The 13,329-nt window shown below is 44.8% G+C and overlaps 1 protein-coding gene across 4 annotated transcripts in view; it reads left to right on the top strand.

The window, feature by feature from the left end:
• nckap1 (NCK-associated protein 1) overlaps nucleotides 1-13,329 on the top strand; it is a 36,403-nt gene that overhangs the window by 1,787 nt on the left and 21,287 nt on the right. For 2 of the 4 annotated variants that reach the window (XM_076743493.1, XM_076743494.1), the window contains exons 2-3: nucleotides 5,837-5,854; nucleotides 10,653-10,763. In XM_076743493.1, the coding sequence (XP_076599608.1) occupies nucleotides 5,837-5,854; nucleotides 10,653-10,763 (129 nt within the window). The remainder of the gene's footprint in view (nucleotides 1-5,836; nucleotides 5,855-10,652; nucleotides 10,764-13,329) is intronic. The other 2 variants (XM_076743496.1, XM_076743495.1) reach the window with 1 other exon arrangement.

Here is a 13,329-nt window from a genome sequence, read left to right as displayed (position 1 = left end):
TTAGTAATCAGCAGACAAACTTTATTCTCTGTGGAAGCTGTTAGACAGTGTGAGCAGTCAGACTGAGATTTGTTGCTGATAACTCCTCTTAGTACGCCCTTCCTTCCTTTCCCCCCTCCTTCCTTCCTTTTTCTTTCTGTCTGTCCAATCATCTTCACCACTATCCTGATCTGCTTCACCACAAGAACATGTCCGCCCTGAATTTCTGTCCCAGTGTTTTTGTTTGTTCATCCTTCCTTTTTCCTTCAGATATCTGAAAACTCTCCATCGTACAAAAACGACTGCATCCCAAAGCTAGAAATGAAAGAACTGGGACAGTAATCTGCAACCAGTGGACTCATTCTGGACTGACTGTGGTTCCCTCAGTCAGTAGCAGTTTGGAGACCAGTGCAGTCTTTTTATCTCCTCAAATTCCCATAGAAAGTGCTCACGAAGTTGTCTGAAATTAGCCATCAGTGGAACAGCTTCATGATGTTTGTCAGTGAAAACAGACTCGGTTGTCTTGTTTCTACCTTTGGGAGAGTGTAACCATCCTCACTAGTGGTAAACAGATCATTTCATCTGTCACAGCATCACAGCACTGTTCTTTTTTAGCATATTCACTCATCACACACTATGGATTAGCTGCAGAAACATTAAATACTGTTCCTTAAATTTCCCTAACGGTCACCTTGATACTTCTTGGCTGAGTGGCGTTCAGGTTCTTGTTTGCTGTGCTTGTCTTTCAGCCAGTGGACCTTCTAACATCAGTGCTCACAGGGTGTTTCTTTTCCTTAACCCCATCCCCTTCAAGCTAGTGTGCACTGAGCTAAAATACATATTTTCAAATGTCTCATGACTGCAGTCCAAGAATGGCCCTGTCCCTGTGTAAGGAGAAAACCAGCAGCTATACTGGATGTTCTTTGAATGCCAGCAGTACGATGTCCTTGAGCATTGGACGTGTCCACAGGATGGACACAACAACCTGAACACCTGTAAATGGTCATGCAGCTGGTGTAACAGCCCTGCAGCGGAAAGCAGCTCTTAAAGCCTTAAAGACTTAACTCAGTCAGGTTGGAGGCTGTAGTTTGTTCTGTTTTTTAACTGCTTTCAAAAGTACCATGAAGTTAAATAAACATCTCTCTGACTCAGTTTTAGTGTAAGAGATTTTTAGGGGAGTTTCAAAACTTCAAATTAACTTCATATCAGCTATGATATATTTGCATTGCGTGTTGGTTAGCAGTCAGTTTAACAGATTTATTTTGTGCAGTATACCATCTTCCTGTCATTGGCCAGTCAGCATGTCTAATTGAAGAGGATATTTCCAAGTCTCCACTATTTACTCCTTATGTATTTTACAGATATGATTGCTTTGTTTTTTGACAAGATTTTTGCGTGAGATAAGAGTTTTGTTCTACCGGCTGTGGTGCCAACAGTGTCTCTGCTCCATGCTGCATTCTTACTGTAGCTGTTTTCTACAAAATTAGCTCTTTTTTTGTTTCCCTGAATGTGCTGGAAGGTGTAGCCAGGTAATACTGAGGTGGCTCAGAGGGGACAGTAGCTGCAGTCACATATGAATAATTACCTACTGGAAAACAAAGCACAGGTTGACATTGAATGAAGGGCACCTGTGATTACCAGCCTCACTTCTGCCTCTCATTTTTAATTTCACAGGCATATTATGAGCTGATTAGTGCAAGTTGCCCAAAACCTTCACAGATTTGCCCTGGTCTGACTGACATGTTATCCTGAGAAAAATGCAGCTCAAGCTGAGTTTCTTCAGACTGTTGGCACTTTTCATATTTGTAGTCAGTCTCTTAGACATGAAGAGACAAAGTGGCTCGGGTCAGCGATGGACAGTTGTGACATCGGGGCTGTGAGTATGCAGGCTTTCTATGAAAGTGAAGACTTTACCAGCTGCTTTCTCCCTTCACTTTCAGTTCGCTCCGTCGGTAAAATGAGCTGTTTGGATGAAAACCTGCAGACTCTCACCCCTCCATGACACTGCTGCACGTCTGTGCTGTAGATGGTAGCGCACTGTAAAAAGTGTGCCGTGGCTCAAACATTGGCTGAGGGATTCCCTTTTCTCATCTGTATTGAACACATACGGTTGGGATTACACTGTGATTTCAGTCAATTTTTCAGCACTGGTTTAAAGCAGAGCCGGTTATTCCTGCACAATTCAATATGGAGAAATTTAGATTCCAAATTCTGAAGTCTCTAAATGTGTTCATCAGGAATAATGTAGGTAACATGTGTTAACAACTCACCCATTTTGTCTCTCTGTCTGTTTTCCTTAACTGTTCTTGTTCCTCTTTTCTTCTACTTTCCAAGAAGAAAGTCGACAGATAAGAAAACCTGGCAATCAACAGTATGTAGTTAACCATGCATGTTAGCACTTCATTAGAACGGTCATTGAAGGATGTCCACTGTTGACAGTCTGGTCCTGATCTGCTCCAAACACCGTCAGGACTCTGTGCTGTTATAACATACTGCAAGACAGCTGGTGCAAATGTGGCTCAACAGAAGTGGCCAACATCAATTCTTCAGTAACACACCAAGGTTTGATCATCAGTACTGTTTTACCTGCATCCTTCAGGTCCAGACATCGTCCACATATGTAGGACATTTGTCCGTGTCAGACATGTTCTAACTTACAGGAAATACTGTGTTTGGTTTGGAGTAGAGGTGACACCTTGGTAGAGCGTGCAGGAGGAGGAGGACGATGACGATGACGATGACGACTCGTCTGTAATGTTGGCTGCTTTTGCATTGATATCAATGCTACATGTATCTGGAGAAAGAGTGAAAAGCAGTATACAGGCAAGCAGCCAAGAGCCAGTCGCTGGCTTTGCAGCAGGATACCTGTGCAGTGTGTAAATACAGCTTCAGGGGCAGCTCCTGCCCGCAGTGGACACAGTATTACCAACCTTTACTAGTGGACATATTTCTACCATCACATGGTTTATACCGTCACACCGCCCAGTGTCCGTTAATATGAAGGAATGTCTGTTACGTTCAGGCTCTTTCCAAAGGGGTACATACGATACCGACCACCAGGTAAACGTCCCTGTGTACTTCACTTCATTCTGGAGTTTTCAATCTGTTGTCTGTGGGGATGTTCCTTCACTGGCCACCAGTAATGATGCATTTTACATCAGCCACAAAGATTGTAGAGTTTCTGGCATCATAAGCAAGCAACAATCTGATAAGGACATATTGGCTGATAGTAAACCCACATGCAGTGCTCACTCTCCGGTGGACAAATTGACAAACCTAGTTTGGCATTTTGTTACAGATGGATATGTATAATCTGATATACTGGCCCAGAATATTTATCAGTCCGGCTCTGCGTAGAGTGAGCAGCACCATCGTTTACCATCTAAGATTTGAGAGCAGCTGACATCAGTTCTGCTCTCAGTTACCAGAACAGGGGATCTTTCCTTGATTCACTGTTTTTCAGATGTTAACTTTCGTAACAGGCTAAACCCAGTGCCATCGTAACAGCACCATCATAACGTCACAACAAGGCCATCGTAACATTGTAACAGGACCATCATAACAGGGCCGTCGTAACAGGGCCATTGTAACATCATAACATCGTAACAGTGCCATCATGGCAGTGCCATTGGAACAGGGCCGTCGTAACATCGTAACAGGGCCGTCGTAACATCATACCAGAGCCATCGTAACATCGTACCAGGGCCATCGTAACATCGTACCAGGGCCATCGTAACATCATAACATCGTACCAGGGCCATCATAGCAGTGCCATTGGAACAGGGCCATCGTAACATCGTACCAGGGCCATCATAGCAGTGCCATTGGAACAGGGCCATCGTAACATCGTACCAGGGCCATCATAGCAGTGCCATTGGAACAGGGCCATCGTAACATCGTACCAGGGCCATCATAGCAGTACCAGTATTAGTGTTTTATATCAGTCGATATCGATAATTATTGATATTTTTTATGACCTATTTAAAATAAGGACCAGGAGATAAATACATTAAATCTAAACATGTTTATTTTAAATTTAACCTTCCTCTGATTATAATCCCCTCAGCTATCAAGACAGAAGGGAAAGGAAATGTCAACACAAGCATGGAAAACACTCACATAATAAATGTCAATAAAAGTCTAAAATCACAATGAACACTCAACAATTATATCTTAACATTAAGGTGCAAAAATAAAGAATACGTAACAAATGCTTAAAGTCTAACAAAATAGTGCAAAGTATAAAAATGTAAACATAAAGAAACCTGAGAACTTTTTTCTGCAGGTTTAGTGACAGGACGTTCACAAGCTGATTCATCTTCTGGTGAATAAAGTGTTTTCAAATATGTGTTTTATAAACATAGGAGAAATTCAAATAAACTGAGGTCGACTTTACATCCGTAACATAGAAAACAAATGGCAGTCTTTGAAAAGTACTTTCGGTCAGGTGTAACATTGAGGTCAAGCACGTGTAAGAGATTTTTATAAGCTGTCTTCTCCACAGTGCTCAGCGGAGCACGTCTTCATCTATATGATACCACTGCCTCCATTATGTCTTTGTGCCTTTTAGATGATTTGTCATAAGGCGCTGAGGCAGAGCACCTCTGCATGGCGGTCTGCTGCTTGTGCGGTGGTGCTGCGGTAGCAGATGCTGTTGGACGTTGGCGAATACGGCTGCGCTCCGAAGGGTGAGCGCGGCTAAGGTGGTCAAACAGTTTGTGGTATTAACCGGTCTTGGTGGGGACGACGGTCTTGCATACTTTACAGACCACATTGGTCTGACTACGGTCCGACTTATAAAATCCAAAAAACTGCCATACTGGCGAGCTGACTTTCCCTGTTTTATCGACAATTTCTTCGCTCGCTGCAGCGCTCACTTTCTATTTCACATCTCGCTCCTCGCGAAGAATCAAACACGAGACAACGCGATGGCGCAACCAAACATTATACTGTTAAATGATTGGCTGTTAGCGTGTCACTCCCACTGATCAATGATTACTCCCTACGTTGCTCGGTTACCAGAAAGCGAGTGTCTTTGTTCATGCAACCAACCTTGCTTCGCAACTTCTGGTTTCTTCCGACGAGGAAAAAAAATTATCGAATGTTTTATCGAACAAATTTTTTATTGATATTGATTACGTGTCTATCGCGAGACATATCGTTATCGTTTTATCGCCCAGCCCTATAACAGGGCCATCATTACATCGTAACAGGGCCATTTTAACAGGACCGCCATAACAGGGTACCATCCATCTCTGTCTGTCTCTGTCTCAGCACTGCATGTCCATATAAACTGTAAAGTGATTTGTTCGAGCGTCGGCAGCAGTGAAGCCATCAGGGAGCTCTGCATTGTCAGTTACTAAGCAACAGCCACGGAGCAGATCCTGCAGCCAATGAGAGCTGCAGCGGCCAAACTTTGTCATCCCCCCCTCCGTGAGACGGGGGGGCTGCTCAGAGTGTCAGCCTTACCACTTCAGCTGAGACGGGGGGGGGGGGGTCAGAGGCTTCAGCTGATACGGTGGGGGGGGGGGGTTGAGCTTCCATGCTCTTTCAATGATGTGCTGTTTTCAATGTGTGTGTGTGTAGGTAGGGACACCACACCTGTGCGCTGAACAAGTGTAAATATGATCACATGACGCAGTGTTTGTTGTTTTTATGTGTTGAACTGAAAAGAAATGCCCAAGCGCCATCCCAAATGGACCTCACAGACATGCAGAAAACACCTGTATGACAGCAGCTCTGTGTGTGTGTGTGTGTGTGTGTGTGTGTGTGTGTGTGTGTGTGTGTGTGTGGCCTCTTGGTTTTGATTTCTTCTCTTCTTCTCTCCGTTCCAATGCTTCCCCCCTCTCCTATGCAGCAAGGACAAGTTTGGAAGGTTTGCAAAGTTTATCACCTTCCACTTATGAAACCCCACCACCCTTCCTCAACTCCCTCCTCTTCCTCCTCCCCTCCCCTCCTCCTCCTGCCTACCTGTACTGATCTGTTGGTCGTCTCCTTTGTGCCTCACTCCTCTTCATGTGTGAATCTATAATGCTGAGAGTAGGGCTGGGCTCCATTCACCCTCAATGAATCATTATCCGGTATTCATTAGCTTAAGATACAGCATCCACACACAGGATTTTCTGTGCTTTGTTTAGGGAGAAAAAAAAGCTTTTTTCTTTTACCAGCCTTTTACTAGATTTGACCTTTTTTTGTGTATACCAGAAACATCTGTCAGTTAATAGTCATGAATATTGCATATGAATATGCCAAACTGTCAGATGCTTTGATCCACAGTACCTGACAGCACGAGTGCATACGTGTTAGCAGTTAGCAGCCACGCAGTGATGTCTGTGCAGTTAGATGAGCTACAGAAACATTAAATATTCGTACTCCAGACGTGTTTTCCACTGTTTGTCAGTGGCCACCCCCTAATCATCACTTAACCACCCCTTTGGATGTCTTTGATTGTGAAGTCTACTTCATAAATTAACTGATCGATTTATCATTCACAGTTGTAATGTCCCAATAAGCACTGTTTTAGATGACAATTTAGTCCTTAACTCTTTAAGATTTTTCTTAATTGGTTTCCAATGCTAAGGATGAGTGCAGATCACTCTGCTGCTGGCAGGCAGTCCAGGCAGTCCTCCAGCTCTCAGCTGCTTGTAGAGGTTCTCTAGTGGTTCTCTTCCTAATCACATGGAACTGTCAGTTCTTTGGAGCTCGTTTCTTTCTTTAATCCCTGCTTCCCTGTGAGAAAAGAGAGAGCCCACACAGTGTGAGGAGGAGCAGACAAAAACTGCTTCGTCCCAGTGAGGACACGTATGTTCAGTGTGGTTCCTGAGGACTCTGAAGGAGTACAGAAAAGATGCCATTGGGTGTTTGAATATTTCATCCAGGAATCAGCAGCCGTAATTAGTTTTCATATGTAGGTTACCCTACCCAGTGCTATCTATCACAGGGTCCCCTGCCTTATGTCGCTCAGTGTGGGGGCCCTGTGAGACGCTCAGCTGTCAGTTTGCTACCCGGAGTGGAGAAATGATGATGGAGGCGAGACTAAGGTCTGTTCTGGTATCCAGGCAACAGCTCCCTTACTCCTCCCTGACCTCCACTGATTCTCAGCTTATTCCCATGCCCTGAGCCTTCATTCACTGCGTCCCTCCTTCCATCCATCCTTCCATCAGCCCCCACCCCACCCAAACCCAGCCAGCCAGCTTATCGCACTAGCCACCACCAGCACTAATGGATGATACCACGCCATGTAAACAAGAGGAAACGATGGATCAATCTCCATACTTTTGTTCTGTGATGCTAAGCTACTTGGTAGCCAGTTCTGTTCTTTGCCTCTGGAAGTAAAACAATAATGGCTGAATGAGTAGCCGAAAGCTAAATGCTTTGGTGTGGCTGTATCTGTAAAAATGAACGTAGATCTCTAGGACATGCTAATAGAAATCATTTTGAAGGATAATTTTGCAGGTTTTGCATGTTTTAGCCCATTAATTAAAACATACCTATAACTTGACTGAACAATGCTGCCAACCATTATCCAACGTGCAGATCCTCACATTGAGTGTTTGTCAGTGAGTTGTTCATCGTCAGTCACTGTCACCTGTAACACAGCTCAGACAGACAGTGATGAAAACTCTCAGGTGCTTGTGAGAGTTTCTAAAGTCTAACCTGTAAGAGTCAGCTGTGAACAGCACCACATCCACAACCACAGAGTCAGAAAACCAGGCCAGGAAAACAAATGTTAGAGGGAGATTTGGTGCTTTCTGGCATTATGAAATCACTGTTGGTAGGTTACCCTCAAGTCTTGGATGGTGGAGCTTCCTACAGTCATTTGAAAGCACCAACAAGTAAGTAAATGAATCTGCTCAGTTTATTTATAGAGTACCTGTCATTACAACGTGCTTCATAAACGTAATGAATAAATCACATACATTCAGGCCTGTCTGTATAATAACTGTTTGCAGGCTTCAGTTTAAAAAGCACGTTCTGTTCTTGATCGAGCTGAACGCATAAAGGAAAGCTGTGGACCACAACGGCAAAAATCTGCCAGCTTTAGCTTTGAGTTTGGGCTAAAACATGGAAAACACTCGTCAGCACACCAGTGTCATGGAGTAACCGGACAGTGTTTTTCACTCTGCAGCTCCCTGGCGTGGGCCAAAGGGTAACTACATTTCAGGCAGGTGTAGAGACTCGTCTGTGTAGGGTGAGGCTAGCGGTGTGTTGTCATCAGAAGAGCACTGTGTTAGCAGCGAAGCTTGTGCTTTTGCAACTGCATGGATTTCACAGTCACATCTTGATTCCTTGTTTGTCATTTAACAGAGTTAAAGTTCAGCCTGCCTCTCGCACACCTCAACAGACTTTCTTTGACCAGTCGCTGTTGAGGAAACACACAATGACCTCGACGAGGAGCGCTGACGGCTCCTGAAGGTGGAGCTCTGGTCAGGTGTGAGGGAAGTGGGTGCAAGGAAACAAGCTGAGACTCAAGGTCCAGTCTGTGTCATCGATGGGTAGTGAAATCGTGTTGGTGTTGTGTGTTTTTCTGTGTCAAATCCCCTCAAGTGTTTTGTGTGTGCGACCCTGCAGCAGTAGCTGTGTTTCAGACCGAGCTCTACGAGAGCTCAGCATGCCTGTTTCCAGTGTTTTAGTCATGACGTAGCTTCAGCTAACAGACTGAACAGACAGACTGAACAGGGCTGTGGCTTGGCAGCTAGCATGATACATGTTGTGTAGTTGACTTTGCGCCTGGGTTAGGCTATCCTTTCTTATTCTCCTCTCAGAATAATTTGTCTGTTGAATCAAACCTATTTTACACTTTGCACCATTTTGCATCCCATGTTGAATTATAGCAATGCAAAATGGCAGCAGATGCTGATCAGTGTTTCCTCTTAAACTTGCAGTCTAACCAGCAGCGTCCACAGCAGTGGCTCTAATGCCGTCCTGTAGTACTCACAGCTGATCTGTAAATTCAAAGGGCCAGGAGCCTTTATGTCCTCTGTGGGTGGGAGGTTTCCAAGTCTGTAGTTCCGACCTCACCCCCGCTCAGCAGTGCAGTGTGTTGCACTTGGAACCACGATGCAGAATGCGACTCTGTGTAATGTTTGAGCAGTTGTGCGACTCCGTCACGTTTAAGTACCCGGCCTGTCAGTTACCTGCTGTGTGTGAACTAGCATGTGTTGCTGTTTTTTGGTTTCATTTTGTACTGGCCGATGCTGGAACTGTTTCAGCGCCATGCAAACTGAAATCCAGGTTTATGGTTGTGGTGCCGTTTCAAGCCTGTTGGTGCATTAGCTGCAATGTTTTACACGGGGTAGAAGTATGACATTTATAGTGTAGTTCTGTGTTGTAGACTTCATTTTGGTAACTTCATGTTACTTCTTATGGCTTTTCTAAATGTGTGCTTCCACTCTCTAAACTTAAACCTTAACCGTGAGGAACTGAATCCTCAGAACGGTCAAAGGCACTGACCTCTTCTAGGATTGTTCCTCTGTGTTTGCCAGCCAACCAACTATACATTCACTCTGTTTATGGCACATGCATGGACCACATCTTCACCATCCACAACTACACTACCCATAATGCATGAGTGCTGTCGCTTCCTGCCGGAGTCTGGGCAGTCAGGCAGATACAACACCACCTGCAGAAGAATAGATGAGGATATTGGTGTGAAGGAAAAGGCAGCTGTGCAGGTGTAGGTGAAGTACTGAATCCCTGCTGCTGTGCAGAAGGTGCAGTTCATGTAGGTGCAGATGACAGGAACCAGGTCTTCTCTCTGACCACTTACCTCCATTTCTCAGTTGACCTCTCTCTGTGCCCCTTTATTGAAGGTATTTCTTCATCATGTCTCTTTTTCATTCAGTCTCTTCTTCATTCTGCCCGACCGTCACTCTGCCTGTCATGCAGTGGTACTAACCAGTGATGGCTGAGAGACGGTGTCTGACACTGAAACCCTCTCATCTCCTGGACTCTCTCAGTGGTTCTCATCCTTTCTGAGTTGTGGACGACTTTTGGCAGAGCGTAACTTCTGATCACAATCAAAACGAGGCACATGAATTATTAGATGGCGGTCCAGACTGAGGTGATGGCCAGCAGGTACCACATGCTGTGGAGCCTGTAGAAAGACTGTTATCACGAGCAGTGTGTCTTCTTAAACCAACGTTTGAGTGTGAGGCTCAGCTCTCTGACGTCTCTCCACAGCTCAGCAGCTGAGAACCACTGATGAACTCAAGCCCAGTCTTTCTCCAACAGTTGAACCTGGTTTATCCAAACATGAAAACCACAGACTTCCAAACGGGGCTCAGCACAGTGGAGATCTAGCCTGCTGATTGGGAAACATTCTGGAATCTCCTCGTCGACACATGAATCTTAATGGCAAACTGGACTGCAGAGCGCACTTGCATCAAGTTTGTGTGTGTTTGTTTTCATGTCTTGAATATGCCTCTGGTCTGGAAACTGGTGTCAGTGTTTCATTCACCTGAACCCCCCCTCACATCCTGGGCTGAGATAAACCAGTTTTCACTGTGAGCACTAAATGTTTCCCTGGTGATGACCACACATCTAACATGCCTGACCATACAGAGTAAGATGTTAGAATAGTAGAAATGAGAGTCGTAGGTGTTTCAGGAGCAGCAGAACTGACAGTGTTTGTGTTTCGTCTCTCCTCACCTTGTCTTCTCCTCTGCTTTCAGGCGTGTGGCGACCCCAAGGCTAAGCCCTCCTATCTTGTTGATAAGAACTTGGAGTCTGCAGTTAAATTTATAGTCAGGAAGTTCCCTGCTGTGGAGACACGGAATAATAACGTGAGTACTGCATGTTGTGTGTGTCTGCGTTGTGTTTGCATGACATAGAGAGGAAGAACCTGAGTGTCTGCTCACCTGTGTGATTGATTCAGCTTCAGGTGTGTAATTACGCGTCCTTAAACGGCGACACCCTCAAATCTGGACTGTAGGTTTGATCACTGATGTGTGTAGGTGCAGCTGAGCGGATCTGGAAGATCTATAGAAAAATCTGCTTTATTTCATTATAGGTAATTAAGCAACAGTTGATTAAAAGTCAGGATTTATTTTTCAATCACGTACATGCAATAAGTTTCATGTAACTGATGAATCTACGGCGAACTTGTTCTGTCAGGTAACGACCTGTGTCCTGTCGTACTTCTATAATTTGCAGTGGAAAGTTTGCCAGTGTCTATAATTACTGTGCTAAATGTCAGAAATGACGTCAGACCCCCACCATGTAAAACACTGCGTTTAAATAAAAATGAGGAAACAAAGCTCTTCAGAATGAATTGATTCTTCATTATTCATGTAACCAGCTCACTTCTATTTTGACATGTAGGAAACAGTGTTGAGCCATATATGAGCCACTGTTTGATGTGTGCCTGTGCGTGTGCGTGTGCGTGAGTGTGTGCGTGTCCAGGTTTGCTGAGTGAACTAAACCGAATCATTGCTCATCATATATGTCTTTCAGCTTTACTTGTTAGCTTAGCTCGTAGCTTTTGGCCTATGTGTTTATGTGAAACTGTCACTTAGCAAACAGCTTTCTGTGAGTGTGTGTGTGTGTGTGTGTGTGTGCGCGCGCGCACATGTACGTGTGTGCAAGCGTGTGTGTGTGTCTATGTGTGTGCATGCATGTGTGTGCGTGAGCGTGTGTGCCTGTGTGCCTGTGTGCCTGTGTGTCTGTGTGTCTGTGTGTCTGTGTGTGTGCATGCATGTGTGTGTGTGAGCGTGTGTGCCTGTGTGCCTGTGTGTCTGTGTGTCTGTGTGTCTGTGTGTCTGTGTGTCTGTGTGTGTGCATGCATGTGTGTGTGTGAGCGTGTGTGCCTGTGTGCCTGTGTGTCTGTGTGTCTGTGTGTCTGTGTGTGTGCATGCATGTGTGTGTGTGAGCGTGTGTGCCTGTGTGCCTGTGTGCCTGTGTGCCTGTGTGCCTGTGTGTCTGTGTGTCTGTGTGTCTGTGTGTGTGCATGCATGTGTGTGTGTGCGTGCGTGCGTGCGTGCGTGTGTGTCTAGCTAACTGCTTTATTCAGTATAACTGTGCAATACTTGTCTCTTACGTTGTTTTCTGCTTTGTTTCTGTCTTTGTTTGTTTGTTTGTTTGTTTGTTTGTGTTTTGCATGCTAAAACTTGGCTTATTCCGGACTTGTGCTTTTTGGTAAGTTTTTGTATCTAAGTTTCTGTAACTTTTGTATTTTTGTTCATGTACCTAAGTTTTGTAGCAAAGTACTTTTTTGTACCTATTTTTGAAGCTGTTTTGGAGTGTGTTTTGCTTGGCTCTGCTTCCTCTTCCTCTTCCTCTTCCTCTTCCTCTTCCTCTGTGCTGGCAGCGTTTTTGCTTTCTATCCTTCATCCACTGAGTGACTGTGTGGCTGGTTTGCTCCTTGGTCAGACGGCTTGATGACCAAGTGGCTGGCCGGTGGAGTGACGGCCTGCCTGCCTGCACTAAGGAGCGCCACAGGGCAGACACACTGATTGATCGTCCTGTCAGGTTCCTGTATTCTTCAGGGACTTTGTGGTGATGGTGGACCAGAGTGTGGACAGGTCTGAGGTCCTCATGTCTGCCTCTGTCAGTTATCAGAACAAGAACGGCAGAACGGGAAACTGACCATTCAAAGTGAGGGAGAATGGGGAGCAGAACACTTCTGATGGGCTCCTAAAAGCCATTTAAGATAAAGGCTGAGTGACAGCCGTCTGAGCTCCTTGGTGCAGCAGCAGCAGCGTCACACACTCTTCACTCTTCTCTCTGGTTCCAGTTCCAGTTCTGACGGTTTGAGGCTCGCTGATGTTTGCATACAGTTTGTTTCAGTCATCTGTCATGTAAATAAAAGCTAGAGATGCAGCTGTCACATTGCTTTTCACAGTATATCTCCCAGCATGCTAAAAGATTTCAGACTGAACCTGTTTTCTAGTCTGGGTCTGGAAACATGTGGCATCCACAGCTGAATGTTTCCAGGTTTTGTCCTCTGATGCTTCTTCACTCATACAGTTCGTCTTGTTTCCCTTTTAAACTCTGACTTCTAGATGCTCTGGGTTTGACTGCCTGGCTTTGCTTTGACAGTCAGATTTAGCTGTGGTCAAACATTTTTATTCTGGTGTGTGATAAGATAAGATAAGATAACACTGTGATAACACACTTAACACACATAACACTTTCATTCTGTTCCCAAACGTAAATGATTAGTTTGTTGAAAGTTTGGTCAGATTTCAAATCAATAAAGCAATAAAAGAAACAGACAGTGTTCATGAGTGAGCTCTGCTGTAGGTCACATGTCCCAACGAATGTTCAAATGAAGGACATGTTGTCCCAATGAAAACGGACGTCTTCTACATTTTTAAAGTGGACTCTTTTTAATCCGTCTGTCTTCTCACT

This window comes from Chaetodon auriga, chromosome 11 (genome assembly GCF_051107435.1).
Source record: "Chaetodon auriga isolate fChaAug3 chromosome 11, fChaAug3.hap1, whole genome shotgun sequence".
NCBI lineage: Eukaryota > Metazoa > Chordata > Actinopteri > Chaetodontiformes > Chaetodontidae > Chaetodon > Chaetodon auriga.
Note: the sequence above shows the minus strand (reverse complement) of the source record. Positions and strands in the feature narration are given on the sequence as shown.